The following is a 26905-nucleotide window of genomic DNA, read 5'->3' as shown; positions in this document are numbered from 1 at the left end:
TGGGCCTTTGCATCAACTGCAGTTTAAGTCTGAAAATTACAGTCAAACTCTGATCCATCTTTGTAGGGGAAGAATACTGGTGAGCCAAATTTGACTTTCAGGAGCAGTTTTTAAATGTTCAGCTTTACAACCAAATACATAGTATTAAATGAGCATTTTGAATAATTAACTGTTCATGACTAAAGGAAAAAAATCACAAAACAGAAAATTTCCCCTTATCCTCTCAAATTTTATTTGTATTCTGCTCTAACAAATATAGTATGAAGGCAACAGTTGTCTTAAGTATCTTAGTGTGTGGCACAGATGAAAAGAATCAAACAGATTTAGAAGCAGTCCAGTACTTAAGTGCTGGTTTAACAAGAGAGGCATATATTATTCTGTTTAGCAGTTTACACCAGATACCAGAAGACATTTCTTCCTTGCAAGCGACAGACTATGTTTATTTGCATTAAGTAAAAACATACCTTGATTGAGAAAATTACTTTTTTTTTTCCTGATTTTCCTTTATATCACAAAGTTTAGGGTAAGGCAAATCCTCAATGAATCATGTGATAAAAACCCTACTGCCCAAGAAAATATATCGAACATATTCTGCTAACTTCGTTATTTTTTAAAGCAACATGCACCACATCCAGAGAAATGTTGTTTCAAATCAAGTGCATCAAGCAGAACTGTATTAATTCACAAAGAGGTTTTTCAGTGTTTCATAAAAGATTTTCAATTAGCTGCAGTGACTAATATGTGACCCAGTGTCACAGACAGTGTCTCGGTGCCTCCTTTGTAAGCTTTTATGAAGGAAGAGTTGTCTGTCATCTGAGTAGTTACCAAACAGACGAAAAACATCTTTGTCTTTCCTCTGAGTACCTTTTAGATTAGAACTGAAAGCCTACTTTGATTCTCTATATGCAAACATGACTAATATAGGGTCATTTTCCCCCCTCCCTCATGTAACTTCTCATGCCACATAGCTGGGCTGAAGTGCAGTTAGACACTGACAGCCAGAATTCATGTGTGGGAGAATCAGTTGGCTTTCAAATTTTCCATTGTGCATTCTGTATAGTGACAGAGCCAACAAAATAAAAGACCCCTGTGTTGAGGACTTCCATCTGGCCAGATTTTTAATACTCTACTCTTGAAATGAAAAATTAACTTCATTATTTATTTTAAAGCATAAAATCTTACAGCCAAATAGCAGCCAGAATGCTGAGGCTAAAATAAATTTTAAAAAAGTCTCATCATAAAATCAAAATTAAATAAATTTGGGGGGGGTGCTATTTATTCCTCATGCTCTTACTTTCCTGAATACAAGACTTGCTCTCCTTTTTCTATATTTTTTTCAGGAAGAGAACACTCTCTTTCCATGTCTACAATACCCACATTGAAAATGAATGAATGAAATGTCTGTCAACAATGACAGAGAGAATACAAGGGCTGAAAAGATCTCAAATTTGGTATCCTTGCAGGGATGTTAGATCTCTTATGTCAATATCATTTTCCATTTAAAAATTTCCATGCTTCTTGTTCCCCTCATGTTGTTTGCTACTGTAGCTCATTACTGAGCATGAGTAGCACTAACATTTGGAAGTCACCAGAGTACATGCTCCTAGCAGATTGCACTTGTCAAGTATTTCACAAGAATGATGGTGACATTCAATTAAGTTATAAAGATGACATGAAATATAGGGTCTACCATCATCCATATGGCATCATTTCTTAGGCTATTTAAAATGAGTCTTTTCCTTGTTTTTCTAAGAAACAATGTCTACTGACAGTAGGGGTAGTTAGTAAACCACAGAATAATAGAAAAATAAATGATCATGTTACAAAATTGTAAGGCCAGTAATTTTGCTCTAGGATGATAACCAACTTAACAATTGTTTGGGATGTTAAGACACGTAAGCAGAGGTTTAGTTTGCTTAATAGTCCAGTATATCAAATATGCCATTCAGGGAGCAACCAATTCAGAAAACCAAGACAAATTCATTGGAAGATAAGAAGATGCATTTTACATAGAAGAAAGGGCAAAACTGATGCATTTCACAGATGATTTAGAAAGAAGAAAGCCCTTCTATTTAGAAATATTCAATTTGATGCATTAATTTTCCTGTTCATATATATATATATATATATGTAACATACAATTTTAAAGCCTTTATAATAAATTTGGATTTAAGAAGATAAATAATCAATGATATGTGTCTCCATAGTGGGGGTGGGGGCAACTGCTCTTAGAACCTAGCAAAACAGTGGGAAGCAGGCACCTTGAATGGGGATGGTTGGCTGTTCTCATTGGCTCTGAGACAGAAGTTGCTAACAATGTCTGTATTCTTCCTGTTACCTGATCCATCATGCCTACTTTATCACTGGTGTCTTGGGTTGTGTACTTCTGTTCCCCTTCAAGATCAGAGTCAGTGGTTCCCTGGTACAAGTAGCCAAATCATGAAATTAAGTCTGGACTTGACATGAGCAAACTATACCATTTAAATGCAGACCTGGGAGGTCAGAACTATAATCGTGGCCTCTAATTGTCTCTAACCTCCTCTGAGGGCCATCAAACCTGGGATAAAGACAGGATGTTCTTTTCTGTAAAGAATATCAATGAGTAGATTTCAAGAAGAACTTTGAACATTCCTAGAAATGTGTTTCAATCTTAAATGTAACTGCCACCTCTCTTAACTCAAACATCTAGAAGAGTGACAGCCCTTTTAGTTGTGTCTCAAAATCACTTCTCACTGGTGCTGTACACCTGGTAGAGACCTCAGATGCCAAGCAAGTTCTGTTGAAAAAGGCAAAGAAGGATACACCTGATAATGAGACAAGAGAATCTGTTGGCTTCCAGGTCCTACCTTCATTGTTAGACCTATGCATTTTTCTTTGAATTAATTACTATTTGCCTATTCCTCTTTAACTATGTGGAACAAAGTTAAACCTTGTGAATCCCTGGATAAAATACTTCTAATTCATTGTCCTGACCTTTTCCAAGGGATCTCTAAGGATTTATTTTTTTACCAATTTCCTATTCTGCCTACTTGTGGATTATACTGATACTGGACCTGGTGATTTCTGAAATTTAGTCTGCAGCTCATCAAACAATTATCTTTCTTTTCTTTCTCTGAAGAAATCACTGTACAACTTTGTGAAATAACTCAGAAAGTACAGACAGGAACCAGGATGCTCATGTGAATGGTAAACTTCTGATCCTAGGGCAAAACTAAGAAAAAAGACAGAAATTACAGGAATAGTGTCTGAATAGCATGTTAACATGGGTCTCACCATCTAACAAAGAAAACTTCCTTTCTGTAGGTAAACAGAAAAAAAAAATGCAGTTGAAGAAATTAGAGGAAAGGGTTTCCTGTCCTTACAAGGGATTTGCCTTCCCTCCACCCCCACCCCGTCTCCACAGCACTGCTGCTGGCTTCCCATGTTCCCCTGCTGTTAGGAGAGGCCTGCCATGCTGAGGACTGGCATTTACTTCCATTTCTTTTCCCTTTGCTTCATCTTGTGCCCCTGTGAATGACAAGGAGAATCCATTTGTTAAATTAAAGATAAAGCATCATCATAGGCTTAGCAATGAATGTCTTTTAACCATTAAAATGTTTCAAACCCATTAAACAGACCTAGGAACATTTTATCTGGATATCAAAGGCAGCTTTCCATATCTGAACTGTAATTGCTGGTATTGGGTATCTTTAAAGAGCAGATAGATTATTTCTAATAAAATACCTGCCACCTTGACAATTTGCTTCAGCTAGTGGGATGATTATCTGAATTCTTTAAAGTATTCTTTGAAAATTCTAACCTTGAAAGTTTCCTCCTTCAGGGGGTCAGTTCATATTCTCTGACTGCCACAGCTCAACACAAAAATAATAACAATTTTATTTTTGTAATACTGATTTGCAAAAGTCATTGATGGCTATCCCATTGCTTTAAGACCTTATACCTCACAAATGTGTCCTGGAACCCCAGCTTCCCAGAGGGGGTATGGATAAACCTGTCAATGACCAAGTTTGAAGAAGCAGTTACAGAAACCAGACCTTCCACCTTCTGTACCCCATAAAGATCTTTGGTCCATATGCCCAGAGGAATAAAGAATAGGGAACTAGGGCGGTAGGCAGTGACACACCTAGTTAAGTGCCCACATTATAGTGCACAAGATCCCAGGTTAAAGCCTGTGGTCCCCAACTGCACGGGGAAAACTTCACAGGTGGTGAATCAGGGCTGCAGGTGTCTCTCTGTCTCTCTCCCTTTATTCTCCTCCTTCACTCTCAATTTCTTTCTATATAATATTAAATAAATAAATATATTTAAAAAACAAATAGGGAGACTTCCAATGAAGGGGATGGTGTATGGAACTCTGTTGATGGGAAATGTATGGAATTGTATCCCTCTTACCCCACATAATGTCCATCATTATTTTTTATAGGACAGAGAGAAATAGAGAGGAGGGGTAGGGGGGAGAGAAAGATAGACACCTGCAGACCTGCTTCACCGCTTGTGAAGGGACTTCCCTGCAGGTGGGGAGCCGGGGGCTCGAATCTGGGATCCTTACACCAGTCCTTGCGCTTCATGCCACATGCGTTTAATCTGTTGTGCTACTGCCCGACTCCCTTGTCCATCATTATTAAACCACCAATTAAAAAAAAAGGGAAAAAATTAAAAGAAAGATCTTGTTTTATTCACCTATACTTTATTCTGGGTTTAGTTTTCTTCTTCCTCTTATATATCCTTTACTAACTTCTAAAGAAAGGTAACAAACTTTCCATAGCCCCCCACCCAAAACTGGTAGGTATCATTCTCTTAAATTATAGTGAAAACAGCATAGAATTTTATATTGAAAATTATTTTTCCAGTTTTTAAAAACACAATTATTCCATTCTCTGACCTAAAATTTTGATGTTGAAAAGACTAGTGTCCTTATAACACTTTTTAAAAAATAATATCTTCACAATTTTTCTACTCTCTCAAGCTCTCATAGATGAATCATCTTGTAATGTGCTCCACTGATTCTCATTTATGATGAATCACTTCCTTGTGTACCTGGTAAGCTTGTGCATCATAAGCCCATCTTTAGACTTTGTTTTCTTATGTAGGAATTCAAAGTGCTACTTTCAAAATTTCACTTGTCACAAGCATACTATAGGCCTGTGATCACATAGACAGTGTCTCATTTTGTAATATGGCTTTAGGTAGCATACATGCCTGTGTCAAACTGACTGCTCACTTGTAGTTTTTTTTTAATACTTTTAAAATATTTATTTATTTATTCCCTTTTGTTGCCCTTGTTTTATTGTTGTAGTTATTGTTGTTGTTATTGGTGTCGTGGTTGTTGGATAGGGCAGAGAGAAATGGAGAGAGGAGGGGAAGACAGAGGGGGAGAGAAAGAGAGACACCTGCAGACCTGCTTCACCTCCCTGCAGTGACTCCCCTGCAGGTGGGGACCTGGGGGCTCAAACCGGCATATGCAGGTCCTTGTGCTTTGCACCACGTGCGCTTAACCTGCTGCGCTACTGCCTGACTCCCACTTGTAGTTTCTATCACCTGTTGGAGAAACCCAAATCTGGTCAGGTTACAGCTGATGTGTTATAGTGTGAATTTCACAGCTTCAGTTTTACAGCTTGTGTGTTACAAGTCAACATCTAACTAAGGTTCCAGGTCTGTAATTTGAGAAATAAAGACACTTCAGCCATAGGGTTAGGGGTTAGAATAATTTATGCAAATGACATTTTCAGTGAGTGCAGTTCAGATTGGTGGAAAGTTTGTTAAACCCTGATTGACTCATTCTGGGACATCTTAAATTTGCCAGTGTAGCTTCATTTTTGTAGCTGAACAAGATTTAAACATTAGTATTGTGTGCTCAGGAATGCTTGAGCAATAGATTCATAGTACTGGCATAGAGCCCTAATGATAACCTTGGTGGCAAAATTAATTAATAATTTAAAAAAATCAATTTATAGACCTTAAGGATGCTGTGTCGTCATCTGACTCAGTTATTGGTTTGGCTTTCAAATTTCTCTTCTGTTATCTTTGTTTTCATGTAACTTGAACTATTTATTTTAAAACACTATTGCTTATGTTGCAAGTATTATCTTATTAGTATTTGTGCTGTGGTGGTGGGGGGGTGGGCTTTCATTATCCTGTTGTTTCAGTTAGCTATTTATTGTTTCACAACAAACTATGCCAAAGCTTAGAGGCTAAAATTAGCAATGCTTATTTATCATGATTCTATAATCTGGCCTGGGTCCATGAGGAAAGTTCATCTCTTCTAGATGACAGCTACTGGAGCCAGAAATCCAAAATAGTCTGTTTCCAAAACCTTCTTCTTTTTTCACGGTCTCTCCACCCTATAGAATAGCCTGAACCTCTAGCCATGTAGCTATATTCTAAGAACAGGTGTTCTGAGAGTGCAAACATGTTTCTCTATTATCAAATGATTAAATTCCATAATAATAGTTACATGCCCACAATTACACATTGAAATTATTTTTTAATTTAAATATATATTTATTATTGGATAGAGACAGAGAAAACCTGAGGGGGGGATAGAGACAGAGAGACACCTGCAGCTTTTCTTCACCACTCACAAAGCTTTCTCCTGCAGGTGGGGACCAGGAGCTTGAACCCGGGTCCTTGCACACTGTAATGGGTGTGCTTAACCATGTGCACCACCACCTAGCCCCTATTTTTTTAATTGTTGCTTTTTTAAAGTTATTTATTTATTTTAATTTTTGAGAGAGATGCAGAGAAAGAAAGACACAGAGAGAAACACCAGAGCACTGCGCAGCTCTGGCTTACGGTGGTGCGGGGGATTGACCTGGGACTTCGGAGCCTCAGGCATGAGAGTCTTTTTGCATAACCATTATGCTATCTACCCCCTCCTATTTTTACATTTTACATGCAAGAGCATACTATTGATTTATTGAAGCTTCCCCAACAGTCACTTAGTGACATCCCTATTTTCACAATAAATTACAGAACACCAAATATTTTTGTTATGTCTTTGAACACTGATATTATTTCCATTTCACTGTATTTCTTTAATATGTGATGCAATGAAACAAAGGTTCCTCTTTCCTATTAAACTACAAATGTAGCCATGTAAATATTTCTGTGGAGGGCCCAGGTGGTGGCACACTTGGTTAAGCACACATAGTACCATGCATTGAGGACTGGGTTCAAGCTTCTGCTCATTACCTACAGGAAGGACACTTCACAATGGTGAAGCAGGTTCTCTGTTCCTATCTCCCCTTCCCTCTCAATTTCTCTCTGTCTTGTCAAATAAAAAAAAAGAAAAAAATGTAGAAATTGGCCACCTAAAGCTGTGGATTTGTAGTGCCTGCACTGAGCCCTGGTGATAATCCAGGTGAATATATATACAATTTCTATGAATATGTGATGCAAAGAACTAAAGTTTCCTCCTTCCTATTACATTACTAGACATTTTCTACACATATAAGCATGTAAATATTTCTGTGGGGGTTAGGTAATAGCTAATGGTCATACTGTTTTCTATGACAACTTTGTTCAAAATATCACTATTGTCTATGGAGAGGTTAGGGTATTATCAAATAATTTTGCACTGGGAGTATTTGAGTTTCCATTGGTCCAATAATCCTGTGAAGTTACTTCTTCCAGAAATTGAATTTCCTCAGACTACTTTAACATTTAAACTTATTTAAGTTTTTACAAATTATCTATTTGAGAAATAGAATGGATTTATTAAACTGAGCATAGAAATCTTTTAGCATTAGCTAAGGAAAATAGATTTATCCTGGTACTGTATCTGGGTGTTAATTGCACAGGAAAACAGTAGTGTCTATAAGAGAACATTCAGATCAGGAGTCTGTAATTTGTTGGTAACAAAAGGGCAAAAGGTAAGCCAATACATAGGAGCTTTCATTTAAACTGTTGCGGGTTAGTCTCACTTCATTACTTTTTAATGGAAATTCCTCTACTGTATCATCTCTAGAGTTTAGCAGGATAATTTTTAATACATGAACAAGGACAAAAAGTGAAGAAATGTTTATAGAACATATTTGTGTAAGTTTATATATTTTGGTGGTCCTATGCCATACATGAATTATAAAAATTATATGTTTGATTTTAAATGATGTTCATAATCATTATGGTAAGGACAGAAGCATGCTGTCATTCATTATCCATCTTTTTTTTAAAAAAATATTAATTTTATTTATTTATTCCTTTTTGTTGCCCTTGTTGTTTTATTGTTGTAGTTATTATTGTTGTTGTCATTGTTGGATAGGACAGAGAGAAATGGAGAGAGGAGGGGAAGACAGAGAGGAGGAGAGAAAGATAGACACCTGCAGACCTGCTTCACCACCTGTGAAGCGACTCCCCTGCAGGTGGGGAGCCGGGGTTCCAACCAGGATCCTTATGCTGGTCCTTGTGCTTTGCGTCACCTGCGCTTAACCCAATGTGCTACAGCCCAACTCCCTTTTTGTTTTTTTTTTTTAAATCCATCTTTATTCTGCCAAGATGCTGGAGTTCAAGATTCTATTGCAATGTGATCTTTCGGGAAAGGGAAGTGACCTATTAAGAAGCCGCTATCCTGGAGTGTGAAGAAGTGCTGGGAGGCAATGGTGTTAACTATTTGTGTCACTCTTCCTCACAATTCACAGGTTGTTTTTTTTTTTTTTTTCCTTCTTTCTCTTTTCTTTTCTTCTTTTCTCCTTCTGCCTCTCTCTTTTCTTTTCTTTTCTTTTTTCCTTTTCTGCTATGATTCCCAGTGATGGACTTCTTTTCTCTAACTCTTCTCACCTGTCCTCAAGATTTGTCAGAAGGTGGTAAGTTACTGGGTCATTCTAGATATACTTCAGCCTCTGCTGAGAAATTTACAATATGGGTCTGGAAAGCTTCTCAACATGATCTGGCCCAGGATCTTATTTTCCTGTATTGTCCCCCAGTGTATGCTCAACTCTCCAAACCTTTGTATAAACACAGGGCTCCACAATGTTGAGATGACAGGACATGAGGCAGGCTTGTTTCTGGCCAAACACACTCAAGTGCCTTTACACATTATCCAGGGCAAAGATTTAGTGTTATGCTTAAAAACAGATACACTAAACAACTCAGCAGGTAACTTCCAAAAAAGCAATACTTCAGAATCAGTTTGGGATTGCTAAAATAATTTGATCACTCCAGGAGGCCAGGGGATAAGATATATGGATTTTTTTTTTTCTTGTCAAAGCTGTAAAAACCAGAGTGGTTGCTACATGATTTGGATATGTTGTGTCTTATCATTGTCCCTTAAAGATGGCAAGCTCTAGGTATAATCCTTGTTTCTTTCACTGTACTATTTGCTATAAAGACTTTTTAAAGTTTGGCTCAAGCCAAGCTGTGGGATTTGGCAGAATCAAGAAAAATCCAATACACCATTTCACAAACAGCTCTATGGCCAGTTTAATCAATTGAAAATCCCACCATAGGGCCACTTACCTATCAGTTAATCTTCTTGCTGAGTCTCTGTTGGGTCATTTAAACTTTCACCTTGACTATTCATTTCAACTATAGTAAGAAAGGGAAACAGAAAAAGGTTAAATATTTGTGAAACCCAAATCTCTTAAATACATTAAAATTACCTGTGAATTGATACTTTCTGATTTCCACTTTTACCTCTTTTCAGTTTGCTTTTATTCACTCAAGATTTGGGGATCATTGTTAATTTTTTTTTAAATTTTTACTGATGGGAAGTAGAAGTGAACAAGGACAGAACTGCATCTCTATTAATTAATAAAAGCTGTGCTGTCATTCCATACCAGATTCTGGATTTGACAACTGGCTGTATTTAGAACCAACTTTAGGTAAATTCAAAGGTCTTAATAGAGGCCTAACTAAAATAAAGAGAAAAGAAAGCAAAATAGGTCACTGCCATTCAGAGAAGCAAGCTACCCCCCTATCCCCCGAAAATAAGTCTCTTGGGTTTGCCATGTTTTCAATTTTGATATTGAAAACAGACCCTGTAAATTTTCCAGTGGGTTCAGCAGCAGTGGATGCCGTGAAATAGAAACACAAAACACCTAACCAGATCATACACACATGCTTGTACTTTACAGGGAATGTTGTTTTCTGTGAGCATTTGCATTAAAATAGAGTCCATAATTACTGCCATTGTCCAGAGTTAGGCTATAGCAACATAGCAGTCATTTTGGAAATTTTCTAAGGTTCAGTAAGTTTAATTAGAGTGATCTTTTTAAAGCATCAGGCCCATATTATAAACCCAGAGAGTTAATATTCTAATGGACAGTAGCCAAACCACATATAACAATGGAACTCTGACTCAGAACTTCTGCAGTAAATGGTCTGGGCAACCCAACCATAGACTTGACAGCAACTGGTTCAGAATGGTCAAAACTTGGCCAGAGACTGCTGGCTTCCCTATGTTTTCAAAATTACCCATGTATAACCAACTAGAGAAAGCCAGAGAAGTTTCCTGTCACTAGTTAGTGCAAGTTCAGATTCTTCATCCCAGAAATCTCTTAAGGTCTTCTCTTCTGCTAAATATAAAGGTTGCCCTCTCTGACCAGCTTTTTTTGAATTGGCCACACAGGTGATAAACCTTGTTATAGTAAACTCTGAATAGTAAATCTTTACTTGTTCTTAGTTGGGTAGTCATCATTTATTTGCAAAAAATCAAGAACTCAAGGGTTCGCTGCTGTTGTTTCTCTTTGTTTTAATATGAAGGATGAATTAAAGTGAAAACACTGCAGAGGCTGGTTTTCATGCTCCAAAGAAGACTGAAAGACATTGTATGGTTTCCCACCCAATTTTTCCTCAAGGAAGGTTTTATAATGAGGTCTCTGTTTCTCACTTGTAATATGTCCTGGGTTTCTGATGATGTGCAAGCTCATTCTAGCCCTCTGGCCAACTACAGCAACTCTACCTATATAAAGATGAGATTATACACAATTTCCATACTGATTTATAGAGTTATTTTGAATTCTCCCTTATCATTGTGGAAGCAAGCAAAATAAAATACAGGAGAGTATTCTTTTTCTTTTCCCATATGTAACATCACTAGTTCTAAAATATATTAATAAATCTTATTATGGAAAACATTCCATAATAAAGTATATTAAGGAAAATCAACACTAGAACATAGTAATTCAATTCATTACTACTGAAACTTCTGAATGTCTCTGATGTGCATGGTGGATCTCCAAGTGAGGGATAAAACTTCTTATTTCCTACATTTATTTTCATGGGTATATGGGCTTAGCATTCCTCAGAATGTGCTGAAGAGCTAGTTAAGAATACAGTCTACTAAATGCACCAATCACAGACAAAGAAATTGAAACCGTTATTAAGAATCTCCCCAAATAAGTCAGAAAGATAAAGATGAGTATGGGATGATCCCACTCATCAACAGAAGTTGACTAATAAGATCTGAAAGGGAAACTAAAAGCAGGACCTGATCAAATTGTAAGTAGGGCACCAAAGTAAAAACCCTGTGGTGAGGGGTAGACATGCAGCTTCCTGGGCCAGTGGGGGGTGGGAGTGGGTGGGAGGGATAGGTCACAGTCTTTTGGTGGTGGGAATGGTGTTTATGTACACTCCTAGCAAAATGTAGACATATAAATCAGTAGTTAATTAATATGAGAGGGGGAAAATCAGTTGTATGTCTCAAAGTTTCTCAAAAGACAAACTGAATCTTTTTAATATATAGGCTGTGTATTTGATATGCGTACTCTCTCAAAAGCCTAGACTAAGTAAATTAGAAGCATCCAATAGCACAGCTATATACAAGATACTAGATACTGTACAGCAAACCCTAACAAAAGGACTTTTCAAAGTTAACCCAATTACCAAATAATGTGATGATAACATTAACTATCGATTGTCTTTTTGAACCCTAAGACAGCAGGAACCTCACATCTCCACTATAGAGCCCCTACTTCCCCCAGTCCTGGAACCCTTGGATAGGGCCCACTTTCCCGTATGTGTCTCCCAATCCATACCAAATAATATTGCACCCGCTGATCACAACCTAACCAACGCAACGATTGCCACCTCAACATGCTTCACCTCAGACTGTGTCCAGAGACTTCACGTGTGGAATGACAACCCTTCAGCTTCATTACTCGGGTGAGACCTTTCCTTTTATAGTACACTCTTAATTTCATCTCAGGTGGTTCACTTTCTAACAAAGTCCCATAACCTAGATATACACCAGTTTCTGTGAGAGAGAGCTTATTTTCACATGTATTCATAAACTACTGCAAAATATATACCTGAGAGCAGAAGTACACTAGAGTTTGCAGTGAGTACCTCCCTAACACTTCCTCTCCACTATTCCAAGCTTTGGATCCATGATTGCTCAACAATTTGTTTGGCTTTGTATGTTAACTCTCTTTTCAATCGCCAGGTTCCAGATGCCACCAGAATGCTGGCCAGGCTTCCCTGGATTGAAGACCCCACCAATATGTCCTGGAGCTCAGCTTCCCCAGAGACACACCTTACTAGGGAAAGAGAGAGGCAGACTGGGAGTATGGACCGACCAGTCAACGCCCATGTTCAGCGGGGAAGCAATTACAGAAGCCAGACCTTCTACCTTCTGCAACCCTCAATGACCCTGGGTCCATGCTCCCAGAGGGATAGAGAATGGGAAAGCTACCATGGGAGGGGGTGGGTTATGGAGATTGGGTGGTGGGAATTGTGTGGAGTTGTACCCCTCCTACCTTATGGTTTTGTTCATTAATCCTTTCTTAAATAAAAATTTAAAAAAAAAAAGAATACAGTCTATTGTACTACCAACTGGGGGCAGGTTTGATTAAATTGGCCTGAATAGCATGTGGTAGCTTTTAATGGATGGAACTAGGGTTTAGAAATACAATTCTCTTAGATAATGCATGTCAATGAATACAAAGATCAGTTTGTGCCTAAGGACTTGTCATTATGGGAAGCAATTCAGGTGATGACCTAGATAAAGATGGGCAGAATAGCTAGTATAGAAAACTCTATTTAAAGCCACCATCATGTAACTCCTACCAGTGACTGAATTTTTCCCAAGGTTATTACCAACTCAAAGTAATTTAAAAAAATTTGGGGGGCAAAAATAATCTAAAGAGTGAGATATATGATTTCTTTTTCTTTCTCTTTTGAGGGGAGGAAGGAAAATGAGTTTGAGCAGAGGAAACAAAGGAGTCTTCAACTGCACAGTATTATTTATTTAAAAATATTTAAAGCAAATAATCATAATACTAAAATGCACTAGCCATAGGAGGTGACAGAAATAGTTATTAGTCAGGCATTTATCTAATAAATATCACATTATCTAAGCCTCACTGCAACTGAGCAAAGTGCACCCATTTAGCCCACTTCCCAGTGAGGAAATCAAGGTACCAAGAGGATAATCCAAGATTCAAATCTAAGTTATCCAGCCCAAAATCAGTGCTCATACCCACTTCAAATGCTATCTTCATTGAATGGACATGAAGGTGACTTGTAATTCTCCTCATATTATCACTTGTTTGATGGTAGGAAAAGTATAGGTTCTACTAGAGATATATGATTTCAGTTTCTCTATGTAAAACACTAACAATTTCTAGTTCTAAACTCTGTGGTCCAATGGAATCGAATATTTCTTGAATCTTTGTGCTCGAGATTTGTTTTTGTAATGCAAATAACAATAATTTAAAGGGTTATCAGCAAGGGTATACTAATTTACCTGGGGTGCAGAATCTTAAAATACCTTTGGACAGAATAAGAGTTTATTCTTGTAGACACCATAAGTGCTCCTTATGTGACTCTCATAAGAAGTAGTGATGAAACCCCACTACCATAAATGAGCTATATAAAAAAGAACCCAGAGCATCTGCAAGGGTTGGCAACTGCCCACTCAACTAGACCTTATACAACAGACCATCTCTAACTGGTGTGGACCCAGCTGTCCCACTGCTGCCAACTTTTCCTCCTTAGTGGCCCTAGTCTGACCATTGTAGGTCAAATTCCCCTGCTTAGATATCTGACTATCCTGTCCATGCATGCACTGCCTTCTGCTGACTCAAAAGTTTGACTTGATTTATCTCTCTCTCAATGCCTGAGTTGCCTCCCTTTTGTCCATACATAAGCCTTAGGCAAGCCATGTTTGGGAATATTTTTTAGTCTTTTGCCAGTGTCTAATACAAGTGAACCTAAAAACCTGGCTCTGAGAATAACCTCTAAATGAGATATAAATAAAGAACTCTCTCCTCTCCTCTCCTCTCCTCTCCTCTCCTCTCCTCTCCTCTCCTCTCCTCTCCTCTCCTCTCCTCTCCTCTCTCCTCTCTCCTCTTTTCTCCTCTCACATCCTTTCCTTTTCTCCTTTCTTTTTTTCTTTCTTTCTTTCTTTCTTTCTTTCTTTCTTTCTTTCTCTCTTCCTTTCTTTTATAAATTAATTTATATCTAGGGTGCTTTTAAAGATGAAATCTGCTTTTGACCAAGCCATTTATGTGATATAGCAAGGTTAAGTAATGAAGGGATAATGACATATTCAGTCCAAACTCAAGCCAGAACCTCCCTGGAAACTGAGTGAGTAGGGACAATGTTGGGCAAATACTTTTGGTAGAAGTAAATAATATTTCTGGAAGTTCACCACCTAGACCTCAGTCCACTTTAGTGTTGGGAGTTAATTATTTTCTATGGCCTAGTAATTGTGATGCCTAATTAAATCAAAGCACATGCTGTTATAGAATGGTTAGTATTTTTTAAGACTGCCAGTTTTATTAGTTCCTTATAGAAAATGGTTTTTGAATTGTACTTTGTTCTAACTGAATATATGGACTCACAGACTAGATATCTGCTTTAATCCTAGATTACACTAAAAAACATTTAATATTTGTACTTTGCATGAGCTCAAATAACTAAGAAACTTACTGTCAGGACTTGTAGAATTTTCTGTGTCGCCAGAGCCTCCACTTTTCACAGGAATTCTAGTTATGTCCTCTCCCTGAGCTGAAAGAGTAAAAGAAGACAGTTCTTGATTAATAGAGAATTATAACAGCCTAACTGCCAATTGTCCTGTCACCCTCCATTGCCCTCTTAAATTTAAAAGTACTCTGGGGATTCAGCTTCTTTTGCAGAGAAGGTTAAAGGAGGATATGACAGGTTGAATTGCTTGAATACTTTAGCACTGCCATAGTCTAAATTCTCTGAAATTTGTGAGATAATCACATACACATATACAAACACATTTTCTCAAATTAGAAACCTGGTAGCATGAAAGTAGGGAAAGTTGGCTTAATCAGAACAACATACAATTTAGATTTACTGAAATATATGTGTGTAGCATAACCTCTGAAGAAAGACAGAGAAAAAAGAAAGAAAGAAAGAAAACCTATTTACCTCAGGCAGCCTGAAAGCCAGAGATTCATTCTTCTGGCAGTTGAGAGACTTTTGATTTAAATACAAATGAATGGCTCTGTTGCTTCTCTGGGTGACCTGTTCAAATGCTGCCATTTTGGATTGCTGTGAATTCTGTCTTTGGTTAATTTCCACTGTGACTGCTATTTGCACAATTTCATCATGGCATCCACTCACAGTGATTGAAATTGCATAACATGCTTAAATGCAATAGGAAGAGGATCAATTTTCTTATTGTGAGAACTTTTTTTTCCAGATATTCAAAAGGATATTAATTTTTCTTCCTTCTTAGTTAAATATGTTATATTTTCACCACTTAAAGAACATTTGAAAATACAAACACAGAGTAAATAAAATATAATAATTTCAAGGTTTTAATTCTCTATGAACTATTTAAATAGGATTTTCATTATATGAATGCATTAAATTTGGTATGCCTGTTGGTGAATATAAAGCAAATATAGTGACAAGATAGTTTTTAGTTTCTTAAAAAAAAAGGTATCTTTAAAGATGGAAATTGCATTTCTGGTCGTTAAGATACTTTAACTGAAAATCAATAAGTATAGCAACAGGGGCTGGTTGGTGGTGCACACACTACAGTGTCAAGGACCAAGGTTTAAGGCCCTGATCCCCACCTACACGGGGGAAGCTTCACAAACGGTGGAGCAGGGCTGCAGGTGTCACTCTTTCTTTCTATCATCCCTTCCCCTCTCAATTGCTGTCTGTCTCTATCCAATAAATAAATAAAGATAATAAAAATTAAAATTAAAGAAGTATAACTACAGAAACATGGTAAATATAATTAATGTTACTGTATTATATATTTGAATTTTTTCAGAGCATTCTTAAAAGAGTTTAATTATATGTGAAGATGTATTTTAACTGTCATATATATATATTTATTTATTCTTATTCTTTTCCCAATACATACAAATGTTGAATTATTATATTGTACACCAAAAACTAATACCACACTACATGTCAATTATACCTCTATATTTTTTTAATATTTATTTATTTTCTCTTTTGTTGATCTTGTTTTTTACTGTTGTTGTGGTTATTGTTGTTATTGCTGACGTGGTCGTTAATAGGACAGAGAGAAATGGAGAGAGGAGGAGAAGACAGAGAGGGGGAGAGAAAGATAGACACCTGCAGACCTGCTTCACCACCTGTGAAGTGACTCCCCTGTAGGTAGGGAGGTGGGGACTCGAACCGGGATCCTTACATCGGTACTAGTGCTTCGCGCCATGTGCGCTTAACCTGCTGCACTAACCTCTATAATATTTTTAAAGCACCTGTATGCAGGAAGTTAGAATTTTTCAATATTTATTTATTATCTTTTAATTTTGATGTGACAGACAGAAACTGAGAGGAAAGGGGAGACAGAGACAGAAATACACCTGCGGCACTGCTTTACTGTTTATGAAGTTTCCCCTCTGCCAGTGTAACCAGGGGATTGAACTTGGATCTTTGTACATGATAACATTTGCACTAAACCAGGTGTGCTACTTTCTGGTCCCTTCAAGAGTACTTATAAAGGAATACATTTATTCAAGGGTGTCATAAGAAAGAAGAGACAATAGTCAAATTTGCTCATGAAGAAATAGAATAATAATAGAAAACTGTAAATTATTGGGCTCAATGAATCACTATAGCCCTTTCTTGAAAGAAAAACATATCATTCAATGTTGACAAGTCTTTGAACCTGAGTAAGTGAATGGTAGAAGGTAGTTGGTAGCATATTAAAAGGTAGAGTATGAGAAGGTATGGGAAGCCATTTAGTGTTAAAGTCTGAAGTAAGGGGTCATTTAAATGGAAATGGAAAATAAGCTTTTATATCTAGTATCGAGGAGTGTTGTGAATTAGTCATGGGCCAATTTGGGAGATGCCAATATGCAAGTTACACAGATAATATGAGAATAGATGAGAGACGTCAAGAAAAGGATAACACAACAAGAAACAAATAATGGGTTTCCATGCCCTTTAAGAAAAATATGAGATGTTATATGCCTGTGTGTGTGTATGATATTTGAAAGAGGAAGAAAAATTAGACATTTGTTACTGTGACATGCATACAGGACTGGTATTATTCAATGAATTCTTCCCTGATGGCCAATGCAACTGAGTGTCTCAGAGAAATGAGTCCATTTTATATAGACAACAAAGTCTGATCAAAATAAAAATTGCCTCTATAGCCTATTTATTCCAGTTTGCTTGTCCCTCCCCCAGTTTTGATTGCTGCTATTTGGAACACAAACAAAAGGTACATTTCAGTGCTTCTAACTGGAGATAAAAGATGTTGAAATAGAAAAAAAAATCTAGGACATTCAGTACCATTTTCATTTTCAATTACCAACTGCAACTGTCCTCCTAAAATCAAAGCCTTGATTATAGTAACCTTTTGGTAGGTCAGTTGCATTATATAAAATTTAATAAATGAAAGAGGTCTCATCACAAAGAAAAGATAGTGAGACGCATATAGAATGTAGTTAACTAGATTTTTAAATACATATAGAAAAATGTTAGAGGATGCTCTAAGTTTTTCTTTTAAAAATTGTGATAATAATGCCATGCACCAAGTAGAATTACAATTGCTTCTGAAAGTATGTAGTTACATATGTGTCATGACAACTATAGGAAGTAGGACATTTGTGGATTCAGTTAAAGTAGTTCTGACACAAAGAAAAAAATATTTTTTACTTTTTAAATTGATTTATTTCGGATAGAGAAATTTAGGGGGTAGAGAGAAAGAGAGAGAGAGAGAGAGAGAAATATGTGTGAATTACTGTTGACCACTCATGAAACTTCCTGCCCTGTAAGTGGGGACTGGGGACTTGTACCCTGTTCCTTGTGCACTATAATGTGTGCACTCAACCAGGTGCCCCACCGTCCAACCCCCAAGCAAATTTTTCTGAATGAACTTAACATCTTCGACCATATTTATATTTCAACGTCACTATTAATGTAATAGATTAGCTAATTGTTTAGAAATGTTCCCTCCTTGTCTCTTGGCATATGGCATTTTACTTCATTGTTCCTTGACGTTGAGCTTTGCCATGGAATTTCCTTTAGCTAGAGTAATATTAGTAGAAGCCAGTCGATTAGAGACTTGAAATGCATTTTAACGGTTATTCCTGTTCTTTACCCTAAGGAACATATTTTACGGACTGATCCAAAGAGTATATAGCACAGATTAAACTTGCAGCCTGACGTCATTAATTTTTTTATCTTTATTCAGGGGGTTAATGGTTTACAGTGCATCCATTGAATCATGGGTGCAGTTTCATTATACACCAGGACCCCTAAGTTCTTTTCTACTCCTCTCTCCCTCACCTTCCCCAAAGTCATTTTCTTTGATGCAATACACCTTTTCCAGTCCACAGTTCACTTTGTACGGTGCACCCTCCTTGCCCCCGTATATTAAGCAAGATAAGCCAAAAGCAGCCTGCCATCTTATCTATGGACAAAAGAATACATGGTTTTTAAGTAAGTGAAACTGAAGATGGTTTGTTGTGCAGCATTACTGTGGTGCTAACACATTTAGTAAGATATTTTCATTTAAATGCTATTAGCATGACTTCTGAATTTTATCCCATAGCTATTATAAGTATAAAATCATGAGCTTGATTTGTATCTAATTTTTAATACATTGAAATAAATGTTAATTTCTTCATCATTTAAATCATCTATGATACTGCAAATATCATATTACATGAGGTACACTCGGTAAATGATACTCTAGGAATCTTTGAGAAACACCAAGTTTATAATAGAGGTGAAAATTGGAGAGAAAATGCAGCAGTAATGAACCAGATCTGCATGCCTGAGACCCTAGAAGTCCCATGTTCAATCCTTGGCACCAATATATGCCAGAGCTGAGAAGGGCTCATGTAAAAAGAAAAGAAAAGTTTTTTTTTTATTTTGAAAAGAAATGTTCTTAAAATTATAGATATAGGTTTGGTGGAATAGCTCATTCGGATAGTGGCTGCTATTGCATGAGACCTAGCTAGGCTCAAGCTTGGACTCTACCACACTGAAGGAAGCTTTAGTGCTGTGATCTCTTTCACTATTCTCCTCTCTCTCTCTCTCTCGCTCTCGCTCTCGCTCTCTCTCTCTCGCTCTTTCTCTTCCTCTGTTTGAAAAAAAAAAGACTGATAGACTGATTGATGAAATGTTCCTGAAGAGGCTAAACTCTGCTGACTTCATAATGGGGCAAAAATGGAAGAAAACTGGTCTTATAGTTCAGAGCATTTGTCACATATATCTAACTTCTAAGCTTTAATAAAAGGAGGGTACTACTACACATGCACAGATATCGATTTATGTTCTTCTTAAAACTACTGATTGCTAGGGAAGATGAGTTCAATTAGATATTACTTTAACCTAAGACTGGCAAATCCTTTATCAGTGCAGGTCCAAGTGCAACTGAGTTAAAGGAAATAAAAGACCAATTTATTGAAAAACAGATTGTCAGTGTAAATATAGGACTTGAAGAGAAGTGGAATTTTTGTGGTACACTGAATTGCAAATGATACTTTCTCACAAACTGCTCTTTATATTTAAATCAACAGTGTAATTTAAAATTACCTTGAAGTCATTTTTCTCAATGCTGTGGTTCCAACAGCTATCAGCAAAAAATATTTAATCTCAAAAAAAAAAAAAACTTTGGTAATGGCCTCAAAAATCTACATAGTCACATAGCATGTGGGTTTCATTACAGGTATGATGACAGATAAGAAGACAGGAATAGTTAAGCACTCACTTCTAGGAAAATCCATCCAAAGTAAAGAGATCACATAGGTAAGGAAAGATTGAACCCAGATTGGTTACTTTCCCTCCCTACAACAAATGCTATAGAGTAAGCATGACCAGTCTTGAGAAATTCCTTCTGTCTGTTGAATATGCTTTAAAAAATTATAACTACCTTTCCTATTGTCTGTGATAGATTGTGGACCTCAGGACTATAGTTTCTGGCCATTTTTTTTTTGTTGTTATCATTAGTGAAAGGAGATGAGGTGTAGTCTGTAGAGTTAGCTCCAGTTCCAAGTACTGACATTTCTGTTTGAGTGACCTTGAAAAGTCCTGTTCACAGCCAAAGTCTCAGTTTTGTGACTAACAGGTAGAAGCTAATGGTATCATCCTCATAATATCTGTGGACCAAAAGAAATAGTCACTATGGAAAATGAGCAATTAATGTTCACTGGCTGAGAGAAATAGGTTTATATATACTTCTGTATATATATATTTTAAAAAGAGAAGAGACAAAGGGATAGGGAGAGACAATGCAGCCCCCAAGACTTCCTTTAATAATTTAGGACTCTCATAGAGTTCAAACCTGAGTCAAGTACATGGCAAATCCAGATATTTCTACTTATCTGTTAATCAGTGATGTTTCAGCATATAAATTCATTTGAATAATATTTTTGCAACATTAAGAACTTATCTAGGGGGATAGGTAATGGATCTCCTGGTAGAGTACATGACTCACACCAAACATAAAGACCCTGGTATAAGATGCTGGCCACTATATGGGAACATTTGCATGGAGAAACTTCATGATTGGTGGAACAGTGCTATGGTGTATCTTCTTTCTGTCTCTCTCCCTCCCTATCTCTCTCTTTCTGTGCCCCTCACCCCAAAAAAGAAAACAAAAAAAGGAGGAGGAGGAAAAAGAGCCCACTAAGAGCCCCAGTGATAATCCTAGTGTCAAAAAAAAAAAAAAAAAAAAAAAAACCCAGTCATCTCACTTATTCATTCACCTACCCAGTGAACACATATATTGAGTCCCTGCTATGTATAAGGGATAATGAAAATAAATGAACAGAGAGGAGGTCAAACTTAGCAAGACTGAGTCACAGGGTATAATGGACTATTGCTATTTAGTACTTTGTTTAACTTTTATTACTTTGTTTTTGTTCATAAGTGTCTTTTTTTTCATTCTAGATGAAGAGCAATTAAATATCAAAAAAATAAAACATTACACTTCTTTATTTTTATCTTTGGAGTAAAGTTCATTATTTTCAATTTATTAAAGGCAAACTGGTCCAGGGTTCTCCATAAAAAAATGAAATGTTATATATAAATTTTATTGTGTTTACTTTCCTTTCAGTTTTTAAATTTTTGCCTGGTAATGGTCTAGTTTAATTATAAGTAGCAGCAATTAATTGCTTTTTTAAAAAAACTCTCTGAATTCTTTAACTGCAGCCACAGAAGTCAGATAATTTTAATACATTGCTCTGCATTTCAAATACATTTTCATTTTTACCTAGTCATATATAAGATGCCTGGTTTCTTTTTTTTTTCTTGTTCTTCCTTTTAGCATTTTACTCCTCCTTTCTTTCCTTCATTTGTCCCTCTCTGTCCTTCCCTCCCTTTTTTTCTTCTATTCTCAAATCATGTGTTTCTGTATTTTACTAATTTTCCTATTTGGTTGCTATAATATAATGATTATACAAAAGACTTTCATGTCTGAGGCTCTGAAACCCCAAGTTTAGTCTCCAGCACCACCATAAAGCAGAGCTGAATAGTGTTCTGGTCTCATGCCCCCCTTCCCCCCACCTCCCATCCCCATCCCCCATCTTTTTTTTTTTTTTTATCTCTTTCTCTCTCTCCCTCTCTCTCATTAGAATAAATATTTTTTTAAAAAATACTCTTTATGTAAAATATTGAAAATATTTTCTTCCAGACTGTCATTTACCATTAATTTTTGTTAAATTCAATTATGCTTTCTTATAAATGTTTTAGTTTTTTTTTTCAGTGATATATATGTCAGGATAGCTGTAAAATTCTTCATTCAACTGTATTATATTGTTAAAAATATGCTTTTGGTTTGAGATTTCTATAGTGATTTAAAAAAATTGGGGGGGGGCTGGGGGAGATAGCATAGTGATCATTCAAAGGTTTCTTTCTTTCTTCTTTTTTTTTTTTTCACCAGAGCACTGATCAGCTCTGACTAATAGTGGTGTGGAGGCTTGAACCTGGGACTTTGGAAGCCTCTGGAATGAAAGTCTCTTTGCATAACCATTATGGTATGTACCTCCACTATGCAAAGGATTTTCATACCCAAGGCCTTAAAGTTTTACGCCCCCCTCACCACCATAAGCCAGAGCTACATAGTACTTTTGGAAAAAAAACACAAAAAACTTTTTTGTTTGTTTCTCCTTTTCCCTCTCCCTCTCTTCTACCTCCTCTCTTCTCCATTCTTCTACTTCTACTTCTTTTTGTTGTCATCCTCCTCCTCCCTGTCCACCTTCTTTTTATTGGAGCATGACTCATCTCTGACTTATGGTGGTATGGGTACAGGGGATTGGATCTGGGACCTTGGAGCCTCAGGTATGAGTTGATTTATGCCACCATAATGCTATCTCTCCTGCCTAAGAATTTTTTAAATAAGTTATTTATGTACTGGGTAGAGACAGAAATTGAAAGGAGAGGAAGAGACGGAGAGAAAAAGAGAAGCACCCATAGCACTTCATTCATCATTTGTGAATCTTTTTCCCTTATGGATGAGGACTGGGGTCTTGAACCTGTGCTTTTGTGCATTATAAGACTGCTCTGATGGGTGTGTCACTCCCTGGCTTCTCTGTATTGATTTTCTGGAACATGGTTTTAGGAAATTTACTCTTTTACTGTTGACTTCTATATTTCAGGATCACTACATACAAAGACAATTAGAACAACTTTTTTTTAGCTCTCTCCCCAATATATTATTTTTCGCTAATTATTATTATTATTTTTTGTTCCTTTGCACTGTGACAATCTCAAACATATTTTCCTTTGTCAATAGTTTGATTTTAGCTGTTCTTAATTTTACTAATGGTTGAAAATTTATACCTTTAGATCACTTTGCTTTCTTTGCCATGTCTTGCACAGACATGATTTCACTGCATCAGAGTCAAACTTTTTCATTCTATTTCAGGTATATTTACATATATTTGTGGGAGGGAGAAAGGAAGGAAGGGAGGGAGGGAAGGAGAGAGAAAGACAGGGGAAGGGAGAGAGAGAGAGGGAGAGGGGGAAGGAGAGGGGGTAGGGCAGGGAGGGGGAGGGGGAGGGAGAGAGGGAGAGGGGGAAGGAGAGGGGGTAGGATAGGGAGGGGGAAGGGAAGGAAAGGGGGTAGGGCAGGGAGGGGAAGGGAGAGAGGGGGGAGGGAGAGCGGGAGGGAGAGGGGAGAGAGGGGGACTGGGAGGGGGAGGAGGAGGAAGAGAATGGAACTGGAGATTACCCCAGTGTTGTGGCATTCCTATTTGGTGCCATGGTTTAAACTTGGGCTATACACAAGTTTTGAGCCCTGCTTGAGTAAGCTGTCTTACAGCTTCTGTATCATTTTTGTAAATTACAGATTATGACATTTTATCACCTTTTCTTCAAGCTATTTAATGTTCTTCCAAAGTTCTTTTGTAGTAGTTGTAGAACATTTTAATTTTTTTCCTTGGGTTGTTTCTTATTCCATAACAGATTCATCTCTGTTTTGTAGGCCTGTATGTCTTCTTGCTTCTCTCTCTCTCTCTCTCTCTCTCTCTCTTATGTCTTCTCTGAGCTTACAGGGCATTTATGAACATACATTCAGTTTTCACAGTGTTTGTGACATGCAAGTTCTCCAAAAGCTACCTGGAAGAAATGACCTATTTTTTAAATTATTTTTATTTATTTGATAGAGACAGGTACCAATCGAGAGGAAAGAGGAGATAGATAGATAGATGACAGAGAGAGAGAGAGAGAGAGAGAGAGAGAGAGAGGGACCTGAATCACTGCTTCACCTCTCTTGTGAAGCTTTCCCTCTGCAGGTGGGGACTGAGGGCTTGAACCCAGGTTCTTGTACATTGTAACATGTGCTCAACCAAGTACAGCACCACCTGGTCTCAAATAAATGTTCTCTTTGTGTGATTTTCTTTGGTAGAGTTGAAGAAGCCAGACCAGAGACTACCACATTCCTTCTCTGGATTTCTTAGCAAACCCAGCTTTCCCCACTTTACATGATTGCTTGTCACTGTGTGTGTGTGTGTGTTTGTGTGTGTGTATGTGTGTGTGTGTGTGTGTGTTCGGTGGTGGTGGTTTTGGTGGTGGTAGTGAGGTGATGTTTAGTTGGAAAAATTTTCTGAGAAAGATTTAGCCAGAGAGATTCTCTATTAATTTTTGCTGTTTTCTCTCTCAGGCTAGTGCTGTAGACAGTGGTGATAAACCCTTAGCTAACCCTACACAGATTCCTTTAGATGAGATTGGGCCTATTCAGGGTGGTGTCCCCATAGACACACAGACTCCTTTAGAAGGGAAGTGGTTCTCTTTCAAGGAGCCTTCACCTGGACTCTGGAAAGTTTCCTCTAGCTTCTTGCTCAGACCAATAATCTTATTTTCTCTTCTGCTTTTATTTAGTGAAATGTCTGCTCCTTCCTTCCTTCCTTCCTTCCTTCCTTCCTTCCTTCCTTCCTTCCTTCCTTCCTTCCTTCCTTCCTTCCTTCTTCCCTTCCCTTCCCTTCCCTTCCCTTCCCTTCCCTTCCCTTCCCTTCCCTTCCCTTCTTTCCTTCCTTCCTTTATTTTTTCCCTAGAGGTAGTTAGTGTTAGGCATTTCTTATTAGTCTGCTTTAGTTCTCCCATTTTCCTCCCAGTAGGAAATAAATGAAATGAAGAATTTCAATGTATTTTCTTGTCTATTAGGGGAAAGAAAAAATTAAATATGTGATGGCTTACTTAATACTTTTGTATAAATTTTCCTGGCTGCCTTTCCTACAGTGGGGTAATACATGGTAGCAAATAAGGACCTACTCATGGTTTTGTTTATTTACTTTTCTGAGTCTGGAGAGCTACAGTGATAGGGTGATATTAGGCTCAGGCCTTCTTTATTTCTAGAACTGTCTTCCCCTTTGCTGACTGTCAGTCCATTCTTTTGACTAAGTCCTGTTCTTATTGATGTTTACTTGCATATTTTACTTACCTGCTTCATCCTGCACATTTGTACTAATGTGAAGTTTGAAATTTGACTGCCCAGGCCAAGTGTACCGTTCCCTTAGATTTGCATGACTGGGAATTCCCTACCAGTTTCACACACAGCTGGACTTTGCCTGTAGCTGTTTTCAGGAATATTCATAAAATGGTTCTTTTGATTAGACCGGACCTTGCAGAATGAATGCTTGCATCCCCCCCCCCCCCATATTCACATGTTAATGCCTCACCCTCTTCCCTGTAATATGACGGAGACAGGGACTTTATGGGGGTAATTAAGGTTGGTGAGGCCTTAATCTGATAAAACTGGCTTTACAAAAAGAAGAGACAGACCCCCCCCCCTCCTTTCTATGTGAGAAGGAGGCCAGGAAAAAAAAAGAACTTTCTTCGCAGAAACCAAATCAGCCAACATTTTGATCTTGGACTTCGCTATATCAAGGATCATGAGAAAATACATTTTGTTGTTTGAACCACTAAATCTTTGATATTGTGTTATAGTAATCTGAGTGGGCTAATATACTTGATTTATATTTAGTTTATGATTCTTTGAAACAGAGGTACAAAGGTAAAAATTTTGTGGCTTACCCAATTTATTTTCTTTCAAATAGACTCAATCTTAAAGCTGCTAGTTGCCTACTAGACCTCTATATACAACTTGAACAAATCCTGTAGACACACACCCTTAAGTCCCATTCTGGAATCAAACAGTGAATGACTTAGATGACAGGATAATACTTGTAGAAATTTTGTATATTTCTACAAAACACTCTTTCCATGGCAACACACCTCTTCATGTATTAACTGGGTATACTTTACATATTTTGCCCTAATTATATTCAGGAACTCTAGTTAGTTGGAGATGGTAGTGGCGATGACAGATTGTGATAGTTTGGGGGGTGGCAGAAGATCTTGATATATTATAGATTTGGATTAAATTCTTTTATATTTAGTCAGATGACTGGCCTCCATAAATTCACTTTGAGATTGGTTTGGAAGTATCACTATTAGAAAGGTTGATTAAGGGAGTTGGGCAGCAGCGCAGCAGGTTAAGTGCAGGTTGGCGCAAAGCGCAAGGACCAGCGTAAGGATCCTAGTTCAAGTCCCCAGCTCCCCACCTGCAGGGGAGTCACTTCACAATGGCGAAGCAGGTCCACAGGTGTCTATCTTTTTCTCCCCCTCTCTGTCTTCCCCTCCTCTCTCCATCTCTCTCTGTCCTATCCACAATGACAACAACAACAAAACAACAAGGGCAACAAAAGGGAATAAATAAATATTTTAAATTAATTAATTAATTTTAAAAAAGAAAGCTCGATTAAGAGTAAGCACTCTGAGGGCCTGGCAGTGGCACACCCAGTAGAGATTACCATGTACAAGGACCTGGGTGCAATTTCCTAGTCTTTACCTGAAGAGAAGGAAATTTCATGAGTGGTGAAACGATGTATCTATCTATCTATCTATCTATCTATCTATCTATCTATCTATTTTGTCATCTATCACTATATGTCTCTTACCCTCTAACAAAAGAAGAAAAAAATGGCTGCTGCTGGGAACAATGGTAGAGTTGTGCAGGCACGGAGCTCTAGCTATAACCTTTATTAAGAAAAAGAAGAAG

General features: G+C 37.4%; 1 protein-coding gene across 1 annotated transcript in view; it reads right to left on the bottom strand.

The window, feature by feature from the left end:
* Positions 1–214: 214 nt before the first annotated feature.
* LOC103116156 (mono-ADP ribosylhydrolase 2) overlaps positions 215–26905 on the bottom strand; it is a 268300-nt gene continuing 241609 nt past the window's right edge. The window contains exons 13-15 of the mRNA XM_060201679.1: positions 14869–14946; positions 9454–9522; positions 215–3507 (exon numbers count right to left, since the gene is read on the bottom strand). Coding sequence (XP_060057662.1) covers positions 9461–9522; positions 14869–14946 — 140 coding nt within the window. The 3' untranslated portion in view covers positions 215–3507; positions 9454–9460. The remainder of the gene's footprint in view (positions 3508–9453; positions 9523–14868; positions 14947–26905) is intronic.

The sequence above is a fragment of the Erinaceus europaeus genome, chromosome 1 (assembly GCF_950295315.1).
Source record: "Erinaceus europaeus chromosome 1, mEriEur2.1, whole genome shotgun sequence".
NCBI classification, from domain to species: domain Eukaryota; kingdom Metazoa; phylum Chordata; class Mammalia; order Eulipotyphla; family Erinaceidae; genus Erinaceus; species Erinaceus europaeus.
Note: the sequence above shows the minus strand (reverse complement) of the source record. Positions and strands in the feature narration are given on the sequence as shown.